The sequence below is a fragment of the Myxocyprinus asiaticus genome, chromosome 42, assembly GCF_019703515.2.
Source record: "Myxocyprinus asiaticus isolate MX2 ecotype Aquarium Trade chromosome 42, UBuf_Myxa_2, whole genome shotgun sequence".
In the NCBI taxonomy this organism is placed as follows: Eukaryota; Metazoa; Chordata; class Actinopteri; order Cypriniformes; family Catostomidae; genus Myxocyprinus; species Myxocyprinus asiaticus.
Window position 1 is genome coordinate 2,880,589 of NC_059385.1, and position 16,482 is coordinate 2,897,070.

The 16,482-nt window shown below is 36.5% G+C and overlaps 1 protein-coding gene across 5 annotated transcripts in view; it reads right to left on the reverse strand.

The window, feature by feature from the left end:
- Positions 1-16,482, reverse strand: part of LOC127432305 (phosphatidylinositol 4-kinase alpha-like) — a 50,308-nt gene that overhangs the window by 21,816 nt on the left and 12,010 nt on the right. For 3 of the 5 annotated variants that reach the window (XM_051683196.1, XM_051683195.1, XM_051683199.1), the window contains exons 16-36: positions 15,936-16,119; positions 14,635-14,735; positions 14,126-14,294; positions 13,383-13,433; positions 11,872-11,980; positions 11,546-11,682; positions 11,310-11,443; positions 11,127-11,209; positions 10,942-11,012; positions 10,600-10,724; positions 10,271-10,352; positions 10,075-10,158; positions 5,642-5,731; positions 5,432-5,551; positions 5,157-5,249; positions 4,899-5,055; positions 4,299-4,426; positions 3,984-4,142; positions 2,158-2,309; positions 1,929-2,036; positions 1,526-1,746 (exon numbers count right to left, since the gene is read on the reverse strand). In XM_051683196.1, coding sequence (XP_051539156.1) covers positions 1,526-1,746; positions 1,929-2,036; positions 2,158-2,309; positions 3,984-4,142; positions 4,299-4,426; positions 4,899-5,055; positions 5,157-5,249; positions 5,432-5,551; positions 5,642-5,731; positions 10,075-10,158; positions 10,271-10,352; positions 10,600-10,724; positions 10,942-11,012; positions 11,127-11,209; positions 11,310-11,443; positions 11,546-11,682; positions 11,872-11,980; positions 13,383-13,433; positions 14,126-14,294; positions 14,635-14,735; positions 15,936-16,119 — 2,558 coding nt within the window. The remainder of the gene's footprint in view (positions 1-1,525; positions 1,747-1,928; positions 2,037-2,157; positions 2,310-3,983; positions 4,143-4,298; positions 4,427-4,898; positions 5,056-5,156; positions 5,250-5,431; positions 5,552-5,641; positions 5,732-10,074; positions 10,159-10,270; positions 10,353-10,599; positions 10,725-10,941; positions 11,013-11,126; positions 11,210-11,309; positions 11,444-11,545; positions 11,683-11,871; positions 11,981-13,382; positions 13,434-14,125; positions 14,295-14,634; positions 14,736-15,935; positions 16,120-16,482) is intronic. The other 2 variants (XM_051683198.1, XM_051683197.1) reach the window with 1 other exon arrangement.

Genomic DNA, 16,482 nt, shown 5'->3' on the forward strand with positions numbered 1-16,482 from the left:
TTATTGCTCTTTCCTACAACTAGCAAAATGCTAAATACTTTTCAATCTGTTTAATATATCACTGTTTTCTCATTATGATAATGAGAATGATTTTTTTTCTTTCCGATAATAAGAATTGGGCAGAAATGTGCTTAACTGTCTGAAAATAATGTTATAATGCAAAACATCTGTCCTTAATGGTTCCAAAAATAGGCTTTTTTTTTCTAATGCAAAATATAATTAGTTGTACTTTTGTTTAGATTTTGGGGTGAAATGTGACCTGGACATGTTCTTGACAGGTTTCGTGAGATTCACCCATTATGTGGAATGTAAATTAGTTTTCTCCAGCTAACCCATTTCTATCAGTCTTTCCATTTCCAAATCTTATTTTAACTTTGCTCCATTATTCCAGCACTTTTTCTCCTTTCCCATTTGCTTTAATGAGTTATTAACACACAGTATACGAGCCACTGAAGGCTTAAAAATGATACATTAGAAGAGTAAACATGAAGTGAAGCAGCTGATTTGAAGTGCTGTCTGATGATATTGCATATCACACGATGGAGGGATTCTGAGGGACGAATGAAGCGTCAGTTAGTTCTCTGATATTGAAATGATCATGCATTTTACATGAGAGAGTTATGTTCGGATGAGATAATGTTTTCTAAAATGGACTAGAGGAGGGTGGTGGCGGTACAGGGGAAAAAGGGGAGACGGGAAGGAGCCATTTCTCAATTTGCGCTCATAGACAAATTGATAAATATGGTGGCAAGAGTGGTTGTCGTGTATTTTTAGTACTGGTTTTAAATTTGCAGGGACGCACAGCAGAAAATCATTTTCTTAATCAGTATTTTTGTTGTGTTTTCCAGAAAAAAAATCTAAACATCCTTAAAATAAGATATTTACTTGAAAAGCTAAATTTTTTACCCCATTTGCAAATTGTTTTTCTTATTTTAAAAATAAAACGTTTGTTTGATTTAAACAGATTAAAAACAGACGTAGCTTAAAGCAAGAAAAACAATATGACAGTGTGGTAATAAAAATAATTATTGAACTTAATTCCAGATATATAGTCTCTGAAAACAAGTCTTAAAGAGATAATTTACCCAAAACTGAAAATTCACCCATTTACTCACCCTCATGTCGTTCCACACTGTCTTCCGTGGAACAAAAGGAAATGTTAGAGAAAAGGTGAAATATGGAATGACAGCTTCAGTCACCATTCACTTTCATTATAAGGAAAAAACATGAAATGAAATTCATGAAAGTGAATGGTGATTGAGGTTATCTTTCTGCCTAATGTTATCTTTTGTTCTCCACTGAAGAAAGAAAGTCATATAGGTTTGGAACAACTTGAGGGCCAGTACATTTTTGGGTGACCTATCCCTTTAATATCTTGCATCTCAAGTAAATTTCTCTTAATCTGAGGACAAACATCTTAGCTGGAGACTGACTAAGAAAATAGTTTTTGCAGTGTGCAAATTCAAACCGCATTTACATGCTCCTGCTGTACTGTTGTTGCACAGTTGTAGCACGGGAGGCTTACTTAACATCGATATCGGAGATGTGCTGGAAACGATAAGCGATCCGAAAATCCCGGCAGATAGAGAGCTTTGAGGGGGATTGGCGCCAAGCTCACCGGGTGGCACAAGTTGACTAGCCGCTAGGTACTTCTTATCCGAGAGAATGTTGGCGTAAAACTTGATCATGATGCTGATGTCCTCGCGAAGACGTTTGTCGCCCTGGGTGGGGAATTTAGATGCGACACTGAAAAGCAAAAGAAAACAATAATAAGGATCAATTCAGTTTAAGGACAAAGAGAGCCAAATAAACCTCATAAAAGCAGCATTCAAACCTTTGGACCGATTCACTTCCATGACTTTTTCAGTCATTTGTGATTAAAAAATTAACGATTAAAAATTTAGAATGTTTAACTTTCTCTCTGGTACCTGAAATAATCAAAGGCGGTGGAGTAGATCTTTTCACGCAGGACATTACGGATGGTGGCGTTGGTCACAACGTCCGAGTGCAGAAGGGAAAGTCCGAGCGTCAACAACCTGATTGCACAGAAATGTCATGAAATCATATTACAAGATACATTTCTGTGCTTTTTATGGGCTTGACCACAAAGAGTATAGTTTAAACATTGTGTTGTTGTGTCGCTGGTTTCTCGCTAACCTGAAACGAGGTCCGATGGCCGCTACGTGGCGGTTGAAGCTGCTCTTTGGACCGCCAACATTGAGAGAGAGGGACCTCTGCAGGAGACTGCCAAATATCTCCACCTGATCAGCACTGGAGTACTTTGCGATCTCAAAGCGCTGCACCAGGAACTGTGTGAATTTTAAACAAATTAAAAAATGCAGACAATTACTTTGTCCTTTTGGTGAGCACACCATATTAATCACAACAAATGAATGCATGTTTCCTAATTCGTGAGATGTACAAAGTATGAGTATAAAACTAGAGGTTGACCAACAATCGGTTTCACCGATATTTTTGGGGTTTTTTTTTTACAGATATTCCAACTTTTCTGCTCTTTTCATTTTTAAGCTGCTTCATTTTGCTTTTAAATTCATTTTTAGGATGAAATTTCAAGGAGCAAGTATGAAACTAAAGGCAGACCGATAATCGGTTTGACCAATATGTTTTTTTTTTTTTACAGATATTCCCATTTTTCTACACTACTGTACTGTTCTTTAATATCAGGTCTACCGATAAACGCCAGCTAGTGAGTCTCAATACAATAGCATCCAATAGTTATAAACAAACATAACAACTATGATTATTATTATCCAAATGCTCATATAAAACATTTCATTAAGATTAATATGCAGATGGGGCCTGGGGAGCTCAGCGAGTAAAGACGCTGACTATCACCCCTGGAGTCGTGAGTTTGAATCCCAGGGTGTGCTGAGTGACTCCAGCCAGGTCTCCTAAGCAACCAAATTAGCCCAGTTGCTAGGGTGGGTACAGTCACGTTGGGGTAACCTCCTCGTGGTCGCTATAATGTGGTTCTCGCTCTCGGTGGGGCACGCGGTGAGTTGTGCGTGGATGCCGTGGAGAATAGCGTGAAGCCTCCACACACGCTGCATCTCTACGGTAACGCGCTCAACAAGCCACGTGATAAGATGCACGGATTGACGGTCTCAGACGCGGAGGCAACTGAGATTCGTCCTCCGCCACCCGGACTGAGGCGAGTCACTTCGCCACCACGAGGACTTAAAAGCGCATTGTGAATTGGGCATTCCAAATTGGGGAGAAAAAAAAAAGATTCATATAAAATGTTTCTATTGTTGTACTCTAATCATTAGTTAGTATTTTGAAAAAAAAAAAAAAAAAAAAAATCAGTAAAATTTATTTGTCCTTTGATTACACAAATTAGTGCATGTTTCCTAATTTGTAAGACGTACTTACAAAATACGAGCTTAAACTAGAGGTAGACCAATAATCGGTTTGACCAATATTTTTTTCTACTTTTCTGCTTTTATCATTTTTAACTTGCATCATTTTGCATTTAATTTAATTTTTAAGATGAACATACAAGGAACAAGTATGAAACTAGAAGTAGACCAATAATCGGTTTGACTAATATTTTTTTTTACCGATATTCCCACCTTTCTGCACTATTGTACTGTTCTTTAATCAGGTCTACAGATAAATGCCAACGAGTGGGTCTCTATGCAATAGCATCCAATAATTTATATTTATTATTTTAACTATTATTACCCAAATATTCATATAAAACATTTCAATAAGATTAATATGCAAATAAAATATTTCTATTGCTGCAATAAAATTCAGTACTTAATGCAATAACTTTTCCATCCTTTTGGTGGCCAAACCAAGTTTGTCACAACAAATTAGTGCATGTTCCTAATTTATATGAAGGGTGAGCTTTTCTCATAAGGAGTGTGTGAGCTATTAGCTCCATTGTCATCTCATGACAGGACAGCTCCGAAAATGCCCATTAGCTTCGGTGGATAAAGAAGGTAACAGGCAGTAACCTCTATCCAGATGTAGTGGGGTGAGACGTCGGGTGGGCAGGGGATGGGCTGGCTCTCCTCTGAGGCCGCGAGAGGGTCAGCCTCCACCTGAGCATCTGAGAACAACCCCATCTTCAGCTCGACGGTCATCAACCACGCACCCGCCATCTCCCGCATGAACTGACCCAAGAAAAGATGAAAAACTGGTTGAAAGGTATTTAGTAAATCCTGCATAGCTAACATATGCACATAATGTGGAGCAGTAATCTTTTGCAATAAAAACACAGGTGAAAGGGACAGTAAACATGCAGACGCATCTCTACACCTATGTCTCACCGGAACTTCGATGCCAGTCCTGGCAGCCAGGAGCCACTCCCAGCAGGCTATAGCGGTTTCCATACCATTCTCTGTAAACATCTTTAACGGGGACCAGCACAGGTGATGTAGGAGCTGAGGGTCGCACTCTGCACAACACAAGACAAAAACCAACATTTTTTGACACTGTTTATGTTCTTGAAGAAATATTCTGGGCTAAATACAAGTTAAACTCGATTGAAATGTGTATGGTTGTACGTTTATATTCCTACCCAGAATATACCTGTAATAAATGTTACCGTTTTCTCTCCCTTTGAAATGACTTTTCTGCTCTAATGATGCAACCAAGAACACGCGGGCAGGGAAAAATAATATGAACCAATAAAATCATAGCCTACTTGTCAAGGTCCAATCAAATCTTGATGGATCCACTCAAGTCCCACCCAACATTTTGGAATCTAAGTTGTGAATGATGTTTCATGTTGTCTTTAAAAATAAAAGGATACTCCACATACATTTGAAGATTCATCTTTGTGATTTAAAATCTAACCAATTTATGTATTATTTGCACTACAACATGTGATGATGCAATGTTTGTATATTTGTAATGTAGTCACGTGCCTTTGGAGCTGATCAGCAGTGCTGCTAATTTAAACATGGCTTCAGTGAAGGCTTCGGGCTGTCCTCCATCCAGAGCTTCATTCATCTGTCGAATCATCAGTTTATTCAGGTCTGACGTGCTTCGTGTGGCCTCTGAGAAATGAATCATGCCTGCCACCTGCACGTGACATGCGAGGAGTTATTACTCGCTACTTTCTTAAAACATCCAACAGCTTTTGCTTTATTATTTAGATTTAAGACAGAACAAACTGACTGTACCTCTCCAGTATAGCGGTTTCTCAGGTTGAGGGAGGCCATGAAGTTGGAGTAGTCTTTCTTCACACAGGTGGGTCTCTCTGTGAGCTGAGTGGTCTAAAATAAAATAGAAAACATATGGTTTGGACCCCCACATAGTATGAAAGACAGCGGATGCAATGAAAGAAATATTCTGGGTTATTTTAGACCTATCAGTCAAATAAATATTAAAAATACTACTTTAACACACAATTTCACAGAGAGTTTAATGAGCACAATATGAGTGTTTGTGATCTTACACCCAGACTGGTGCTCTGACGATTATATCCAGCAAAGTGTAAGATGCTCTCTGTGGCCATAGCCAGACCTGTGTGCTGGGACAGACCTGACACCCAGTTCTGATGTTTATTCAGGTATTCCTGCAGAAAATACAAGACGTGAATATCAATCACATCTACAAGACAAAGGGGACTGCAGAGGACGTTAGCCAGATGAAGCACAATACACACCTGTAGGTGAGATTTGGTGACCGATGGTGCCCATTTCATGGCCTCTTTCAGGATTTCTCCACAGCGGGCGGCAAAGTCTTTCACGATACTCTACACACAAGACATATGAGATCACATATCAGTCTGACAACAGATTGCAAACAATAAATATGAAAAACATACTTTTTAATTAGCATTCAAATAAGCATATTAAAATAAAAAATAATAAGAAATGTATGCAATAAAAATGTTTTATGTTTATATAATATGGTATGGGTTTTTTGTGATAAGTATATAAAATATATATTTACATACTATTTGATATATAATAAATATATAACAATATAAAATAAATATATATATATATATAAAAACACAAATAATATATACAAAAATAAATGTAAATATGTCATTAAAAATTCAAAATAACTTCATAAAAAATGTAAACATTTTAAATGAGTTTCAATACAGAAAGTATTATAAAAACTACAATAAATGCAATAACAAGTGATTCTCATTCTGCAGCTGCACTGCTTGTGAGGTTTGTTGAGGCACACTGCCACCTAATGACGCGGCACATAAAAACAGATGTACTTGCTCATATGGTAGGAAAATCTTTATATTTATCACAGAATTTACATACACATGTGGGGAATTAATTGCGTACTTTTTTACGTGTTCATTTTTATATAATGAACTGCACTGAATTAACGTGTTAAAGGAATAGTTCACCCAAAATGTTTAATTCTTTCATGATTTACTCACATTCACGGCATCCCATGGTATGACTTTCTTTCTTCTGCCGAACACAAATTAAGATTTTTAGAAGAAGGGGTGAGTACCAGAGGGGTGTAAGTGACATTTTGGGTGAAATGGAGATATATATATCAAATGAAAGCTTTTGATGAGCTCTTTCTACTGCCAAAAGGACACAAGTGAATTCTTAATCATTTTGGAGTTATTCATTAGAAACCAAAAGACTTAACACTGAACATACTAAGCCAGTTGGTGCCAAAAGGGCATAATTGCACTTACGCCCTTTTGGCATTGAGCAATGTATTGTGGGTAAAGCCTGTGGATAGCACATGTGTTAAAATGGCCGACAACACATGTAAGCCAGGTAAGTCAACCATGAGAAGAAAACAGTTTTTAACTGCTTAAGATGTATTATTAAGCTTATTTCGTGACAAAGAGCTGGATGATGATGGAGAAAATGAAAATATCCAGAATTCAACAAAACAAAATCCCAGAAGATCAGTGATCCCAATAAGTCTTTCCCCACAGTTGAATCACACTACTGCAGGAAAGACACAGTAAAGCAGTAAAGAAATGCAACAATGAATGGAAACTGAATCCTGAGTTTCTACAGGCTTATATTCAATACAGAGTTCAATTTAGGCTTTCACCAACCCACAAAAGATGCATGCAAGTATTGTGAGTGTTACAAGCATTTAAATGCCAATGACAAACAAATCAATGAAGAACAATACAATGCCCACCAAAACAGAAAGACACAGGCCCGTGAACATAAAGAACATGATAAGAGACGTGCACAAGAACAGTCCTCATTCAAAGCAGTCACTTTTGATCTTGAACAAGTGCTGACCACTCCATGAAGTAATGTGAGCAGTCTCTATTAGTGAAGGAAGTTGAGCACCTACAATCTGACAGTCTGAATTAGGCAGCAAAGGGGCAAACTGCTACAGGTGGCATGAAGGTGAAGGGGCCCGTGACTCGTCAGAGATCAGCACATGCATGTTCAAGTGTCTGTCCTCTCTTTCAGACACTGAGCATGTGGTGCTGTATTCTGACACATGCGGAGGTCAGAACAGAAATGCTGGTTTTAATGCCATGTGCCTCCATGCAGTAAAAAATGTGCCAATTTCCATTACTGACCACAAATTCATGGAGTCTGGACACAGCCAGATGGAATGCGACAGTGTCAATGCAGCTAGACAGCCAGAAAGAATGTGCCTGTGTACAGTCCAGATGGGCTGAGGAAGACCATGCCATACAAGGTGATTGAGCTTAGTCACAGTGACTCTCTGGATTTCAAGTCCTTTTCATCACACATGGTCCGAAACAAAACCAAAGATGCAGAGGGAGAAACAGTTCGTTGGCAGGAAATCGTGCCTGCGCTACACAAAAGAGGATCCAAAAGGTATTCAGTTCAAATATGAACTGTCTGACCAAGCATTTAAAATGCCTGAAGTTGGAAAACTGGAGACCAGAGGTTATCATAGTTGTTAATAATAATTAGTTATGCAATTCCTTACTTCAGTATCATTCAGTTAATGGTATTTGATATCATATTTTTTTATTATTACAAAGGCATCTGTAAAGGCTTTTCAATCGCCCATTTGGCCAAATTAAGTGGCTGGGACTACTATTTTAGTAAAATGAATCACATTCACTAATTTGATGTAAGGACTTTTTATGTGATATTTTATTTTATCACAATAGATTGTTATTTCTTTTAAACTCATTAATGTAATGCTTTGTTCATATTGTCATCAGATACGCCCAAGATTTTTTTCTTTCTGAATAAATGTTAAAATAGTGTTCAATAAGTATACTGTCATCCATGTGTGTACACATTTTTATTATAAAAGATTGAAATCAGTACACGAATCAGCTCAAACTATGGTAATTTTTGTTTTGGCCCTCCCGTAAAGTTGGTGAAATGTCACTTACGCCCCTCTGGTTCTCACCCCTCTTTCAGCTCTGTAGGTCCTCAAAATGCAAGTGAATGGGTGCCAACATTTTTAAACTCCAAAATCCAAATAAAGGCAACATAAAAGTAATCCATACAACTCCAGTGGTCAAATCCATGTGTTCAGACACTATATGACAGGTGTGAGTGAGGAACAGATATTTAAGTCATTTTTTGTCATACATTCTCCTACCTGCCCAGTAGGGGTCCATATGTAAGAGATATGAATCACCAAAAACAGTAAAAGGAGAAAGTGAAAGTGGAAATTGACTAAGCAGGGAGGATAATTTATAGTAAAAAAGGACTTACATATTAATCTGTTTCTCACCCAAACCTATCAAATCACTTATGAATATCTGGATATAACCACCAGAGTGGTCTGCAGTACTTTTATTTTTGCCTTATGTGGATTTGGGAGCTTGAAAATTCTGGCACCAATTCACTTACATTGTATGGACCTACAGAGCTGAGATATTCTTCTGAAAATCATAATTTGTGTTCAGCAGAAGAAAGAAAGTCATACACATCTGGGATGGCATGAGGGTGAGTAAATGATGAGAGAATTTTCATTTTTGGGTGAACTGTCCCTTTAAATCAACAGACCTAGTTATAATAGATATAAACACAAAAATGTATATTGAAAGTAATCAAATAAGTAAATAAATACATAAAAACTTTTTTAATAAGTGGTTAAATAAGCATATTTAAAAATAAAAACAATTACATTTAATTAAAAATAAGAACATTTTAATAAATAAAATCATTTTAAATTAATACTTAAAGTAATCAAATAAATAAATACATAAAAAAAAAACAATAAGTGGTCAAATAAGCATTTTTAAATATAAAAAAAATAAAAGGGATTAATTTCAATTAAAATTTCCTTTTACATAACAATAATGGATATTAACAGAAATTAATACTGAAAATAATCAAATAAATAAATACATAAAAAGGTAATAAGTGGTCAAATAAGCATATTTAAATAAAAAAAGAATTAAAAATAAGAACATTTAAATTAAAATTTTATTTTACATAAATAATTATAATGGATATTAAAGGAATATTCTGGGTTCAATACAAGTTAAGCTCAATCAACAGCATTTGTAGCATAATGTTGATTACCACAAAACATTTTTTTTGACTCATCCCTCCTACTTTAAAAAAAGCACAAATGTGTGTTCCAGTGAGTCACTTACAATGGAAGTCAATGGGGCCAATTTTTGGAGGGTTTAAAGGCAGAAATGTGAAGCTTATAGTTTTATAAAAGCAATTAAATTAATTCTTCTGTTAAAACTCATGTATTATTTGAGCTGTAAAATTGTTAAAATTGTCATTTAAGGGTTTTAAGGTTTGTTGACATTACATCATCATGGTAACGAAGTTGTGAAATTAACTATAACTTTACACAGATGCGGTTAGTAACTGATTTTATCACAGTAAAATCATGGTTACATGCATATCCTTTATGTCTTGTGTTTATACTTTTGAAACAGTGAGTATTTTAATGTTCAAAATTTGGCCCCATTCACTTCCATTGTAAGGGCCTCACTGTTACCTCGATTTTTGCTTTTTTTAAAGAAAAGGAGGGACGAGTCAAAATACATTTTTGTTATAATCAATATTATGCCACAAATGCTGTCGATTGAGCTGAACTTGTATTGAACCCGGAATATGCAAAAGCAATCAAATAAGTAAATGCATAAAAAACAGTGTTAAATAATGAATTGTGTAAATGTACCTCTCTGGCCTCGTACGTGTCCGGCACTGTGATGCGGTACGGGGTGTCAGGTATGTCATAATATGGCTGGTCTTTGTGGATGTCCTGCAGGAAAGTTTAAGGTCAATAATGTTTCATATACGTCTCCTGTAATGAATCGCTGAATATCTCCACAAGGCAGACATTAGAGTGATCTGAGAAAATAAGAGCAACCTACAGCACTGAGTGAAACCGAGAGGGTCTGCAAGATATCCAGCATTGTCCTCAAGACCCGACCGCTCCACAATAGATGAGGAAAACTAGAAAAAAACAGAAGAAACATGGCACAATTACAAAGAAACCTCTCATATGCTTAAATCTTAAATTGCCAGTTTGAACAAAAGCTTTAGACAGTCTACATGTAAACTGTGCACACATACTTTAAAATGAAGGTTGATATCTTTTGATGTGGTATTTCAAACCTAAACTCTGTCGATGTTTCACAACCATGAACGCTGCTAAATGAAAGACAAATGAAAGTTCAGAGTGTAATGGAGAAGGACTCACGTTTCAGCGAGGCCTGACAGATATTTGTCAGCCACCCTTCGGATTCTCTTGTGAATGTGGTTGAAATTGACCAATAGGAACTGAGCGTGACTCTCTAACTCCTCCTCATGGGCTTTGGTTTTCGGCTAGAAGGAAAGACATGATATGAGATATGAGTTTTTGTTTTAACCAGCTGCAAAAACAGCAAGACATTTTGTCAGTCACTTGGTTTCTATCTCTGTCAGGTTGCCCTGGGAGGCTCCACCCACAATGAAATCTCACTGGTCCAAACATATCTCCATACTAAACATCAAATACTCTATGGTCTGGCTGTGATTTGTGAAGTACTTAATTTTTCTTCACCTTGTCGGCCATCATCTGAAGAAAGACGTCAAACACTTTGTCGCCAACCGCAATTACGCACTGCATCATTCCTGACCAGGAAGACCAGGAATTACAAATAATCATTCAGTAAATGTACTTTAAAAATACTATAACAGGTTCACATATGCGACTTCACTTAGATATAACTGAGTGGTGTAGCTCACCTGATTTATCCTTCTGGATAGCTCGGTCCTCAAAATAACGGAACATCACTTGAAATCGATCCGAGTCCAGCGAGCGCAGCATCCTGAGATTTAGGAACAAAATGAACAAGTTGAAACAGAAGTCAGAAGTAATTTCTGACATAATCAGTGATCTCTGCTGACCCGACCGGCGTTCTCTCATACCTCATGTATTCTAGCCGGTAGACAGACAGCAGGTAGGTGGACATGGCAAAGTCCAGTTTATTAATGAGAGCAGCGACTTCAGGAGGAGGATCTAGCAGGTTTATGATGGTGCTTCTCAAGTCATTCAGTTCGGCCTGCAAAGACACCAAATTAACCAGGAGACAAAACAGACAGCTTCAACATTAACGGTCAGGCTTTCTTTTCTTCATCACAAGGGCAAAGTCGAGCATATTTACAGGGGTGACGGTATCGTTCTTCAGCGCAGAGTTATACTGCAGCTCGGAGCGTAGCGGCTCTCCACTCGGGAACGTCAGCAGGGGTGATTTGGTTGCTATCTCACACACTCCCTCATACCATTCCTCCGGCCACAAACCTGAGAGTGATTTCTCAAAATCAGTTTAAGAATGCTGTCATCAGTCTTCAGACTATTTTTTTTACACAGTAACTTAAGTATTAGTACAAAGCCCTCTTCCGTCAGTCATCGGTCATGTGTATTTTTAATTGTTCATTCTTCAACAATACAAAACACAGTATATCGAGTTATAAATGAAACTTATCTAACCTGAGCCCTCTACGGCGAAGCCCATGACGACTGAATAGAGCCAGAAATCTCTGAACAGCTTCTGCAGTCTCGGTTTGGCCTCTTTAATGGGCGGCAAACGTTTGGTCAGCTATTACATAAAACAAATGATCAGATAAACCAATGAGAGCAACATGCCACAATGAGGTAAAAGAACCACGTCTAAATGTTCAGACTACGGGGTGCCAAATGTAAAATACATTTTGTCAGCTTTAGCAATGAAGACATTTTATTTAATCATTTAGTAGACATTTTTATCCAAATCGATTTACAATAGGGAAGAACACAAGCAATTTATCATTATAAATTTACAGTGCCACCCAATTTTACTAGATTTAGCTAGATGTGCTTTTTTTTAAAAAAACAATGCTGTCGTAAAACGGCAAATTTGTATACATTTATGGTTAAAAAAATTTTTTTTTTAAATCTATTAAAAAATTATAAGTGAAATCAGAATATAAACCTTAAAATCGAAATATTAACTCTAAATAAACAGTACATTTACAACAAAATATAAATTATGAACTAAACATTTTATTTATCCGATTTAGCTAAATACGCTTTTTAAAAATGATTATGTTGTAAAACATAAAATGTCATACATTTATTGTTAAAAACTACTTTTTTAAAACTATTAAATATGAATATAAATATAAACATTAAATCAGAATAATCGAAATGTTAACTCTAAATAAAAATTCATATTTTACGACAAAACTAAACATTTTGTGCCGCCCAATTTTACCAGATTTAACTAAATATGCTTTTTTAAAATAATGCTGTTGTAAAACGTCTCATTTTGTACATCCATGGTTAAAAAAATAAATACATTTAAATGTTAGATCAGAATGTAAATCTTAAAATCTAAATATTACCTCTAAATATACATTTCAATTTTACGACAAAATACAAATTATGAACTAAACATTTAGTGCCACCTAATTTTATCAGATTTAGCTAAATATGCTTTTTTTTTAATTATTCTGTTGTAAAAATATAAACTTTTATACAGTACATTTATTGTTAAAAACTATTACTTTTAAAACTATTAAATATAAATATAAACGTTAAATCAGAATGTAAATCTTTAAATCGAAACATTAACTCTAAATAAAAATTCATATTTTACGACAAAACTAAACATTTTGTGCCACCCAGTTTTACCACATTTAATGAAATATGCTTTTATAAAATAATGCTGTTGTAAAACGTCTCATTTTGTACATTCATGGTTAAAAAATAAATAAATAAATATAAATGTTAGATCAGAATGTAAATCTTAAAATCTAAATATTTCCTCTAAATATACATTTCAATATTAAGATGAAATTTAAATCTTCAATTAAACATTTTGAGAACAAATTGGTGCCATTTTTGGTGAATGAAACTTGAATAAAATTGGACTGTTTTAGGTAACGCACTTAATTTGCCTTCGGCGCCTCATAATACACTGTTGAAAATTCAGTCACCATTACAGAAAGCCCATTACTTACCACAGCAATGACAGGAATGAGAACTCCTAAATTACCAGCACTGCTCGACGCCTGAGGACAAATGAACAGAAGTGGAATTACTTAAAAATACAAACGGAACAGAAAAATACAATTTTAGAGGCCAAATATTTCATGACTCCCTCTTTCACCTGTGAATGCTGAGACCAAATCCCATTAATGCAGTAACACTGATCAGGTTTGGATTACAACGATCCTTCCTGACACCAGCAAGGACTAATAACATTCAGCAGCCTACACCATTTAGAGAATGCTATACTACAATGCTACACATTGCAATTTTCTTAGACACTTAATGCGCTATGCTAATCAGTGTATTCCGTCCCATTTTTACGCTACTTATTTATTGTTTGGCCTTTCATTAACAGGTACGTTGAGAGAGACAAGAAAGTGGAGACAGAACATGGATCGGGACAAGATGCAGGCTGGAGTCGAAGCTCTTATGTGTCACAAACAACTTGTGAAATCTCCTTTATTTATTGTCATGTGTCTACTCAACAGGATGTTAAAGGGTTAATTCACTCACAAATGAAAATTCTGTCATTCTTTAACATTAAAAACATTATTGATGACAGACCTGCCCAGATCTATGTAAAGATTCTTCAAAATCTCTTCTTTTGTGTTCCATAGAAAAACAAAAGTCATATGGGTTTGGAACGACATGAGAATGAGTAAATAATTACAGGATTTTAGTTTTGGGTGAACTACGCTTTAAATGTTTGTACCTTGAGGGCGGGGCCTTTCTCACTGGCTCTTTCACTGGCCCGTTTGCCCTCTAGCCCGAGCTGAACAAACAACTCCAGAAGGTTCACCAGCAGCTCGTCCACCATCTGCTCAGTCTGAAGATTCGCAGCGATGTTCGCCAGAGCGTTGATCACGGCCAGAGAACAGTGCCTGAACCAATCACACAACAGGACTGAGTCAGCTGACCGTCTAAACATGCACTCGACAACACGAGACTGCATTCGGAACGCATTAACTTCCGTATTGTGATATTCAGCAGGAAATAAAGTAGGACAGAAAATGATTTTATCCATCAGGATTTGGCTGGATCATCAAAGAAGGGCTAAGATATTATTGGTTAATATTACGATTACATCAGCAGGAAAGAAAAGACATTTCAGAGGTGGAGAAAGCTTTTAATTATTGATGAAAGATTTTGTTTTTCATGATGAATCGTGCACATTAAGAGTAGTGATATTTGTTAAGAAAGAACACAGGGTTATCTAATAACCTGTATCCATGATCCTTGTAGTCTTTTGTGGAGTAGACCATTGAGCTGGCCTTCACACTTATCTGCTGGAATAAGTTCCACACTTCCTGATAAATGTATTGCTGCCGGAAACAATCAGAGAGAGATTAGCACCACTGACCAGTCAAAAAACCCCTATACACCACAGAAAAAGTAATCGATACGACACATGCACTATATTCCAAGTCATCTAAAGCCTTACGATCACTTTGTGGTCGCCATATTTGATTCGGCGCCGCATCCTCAGCTCATCGCTGATTTGATTTGAGAGTAAATAGCGATTTGTGAAGCTGTTAAAGGAATACTCTGGGTTGCATTTAAGTTATTTTGAATAACTTTTAACATTAACACATCTGTGGGTCATTTCGCTTCATTTTAACATAAATTTTTATATTTTATTTTGTTCTCACTGTACAATACGGTTCTATTCATTAACATTAGTAAATGCATTCCTATATATTTACTGTGCATATTCATACTGAGTATACATGTACTCATGCAAAAGCTGAAAAATGTTGCTTTCAGAGGCTTTATATGGAGTTAGGATGAAAATAAGGTGCATTTCTAACTGATCTGAGACCAGTGCAGACAGACAGCACACTGGAGGTTAAGTCATTCACTAAAAAGGGAGCAAGGGAGCATCCTATAGCTCTCTATGCAGCTAAGTGCATTCACTCCTAAAATCAGATCAAAAGTTCAGTTTCAGGCTGCAGATGATGTTTGGATCACTCAACATGTTTGACAGACATGGGACGATGATAATCAGTACATAGATTCAGATTATTTTAACATGGTTGGCAGAGATTTGATGATGCTGGACATTACTTTTAATCTGAATTATTTATACAGCTTTATAGAAAATCAGCTGTAATGTCTGTAACGTCTCAAAAACACTCTCCTGGAAACTCTCCTGGAAACAAAATAAACTATTTGATGAAAAAAAAAAATCTGACTTTCTATACCTTGTACAGTATTACTTAAAATGTCACAACTTAGTCCCGCTGTCTTCATATGTGGACATATATTTTTAGGAAAACTTTTTGCTTGTTTATTATGTGCTACTAGTTACCAATCAAAAAGGGAAATGGAAAATGCACACAGAAGTCACGCGCAGGTCTCAGGAGGTTAAGAAATCAAATTGACAACAGTTATAGGTATGAATGTGCGAGGGAACAGTTCTATTATGGTACAAACTCTGGTAGTGTTCTATTTATGTTGTCACGCAGCAAACAAGCCTATCCCATTTGTGTTATATTTTTGAAAATTAGACATAGTGTACATACGTTTCCCGTGATGACCATACAGCCCAGCTGATCTATAATGAGAACGTCCAGCTGCGATGGCGGCTGACAGAACTTCTGCTGTAGGATCTGTAGGATGGGCTCCATCACACGAGGAGTGTCTCTCAGCGCCACAGCGATGTGCCCTAACGCCCGTATGGTGTGATCGGGGATGAGGTGGGCATCCCTGATAGAGGGGGACACAGATATCATTGATTTTCTCACAACTTTTACTAATAGTCACTCCTAGACCATAAAAACAAAAGGTTTGCTCATTTTCTCAAAGTGCACTTTAGTGAGTTTACAGAGTTTAAGACTACAAAATTAAATTTAACCAGGTGCGATGTGATGTTCTGAGCATCGTCATTTTTTTCGCACCTCAGTGAAAGCAAAATACTTGGTAAAGTCACCAAATTCTAGCCAATCACAACATATGTGATGTTTAATGGACCAATGAGATTTAACTGTGGGCGGAGCTACCCAATACAATGCAACAGATACAGTTGACAGTCGCAGCTGGTTTGGACAGAAACTCATTTATGATGGAACA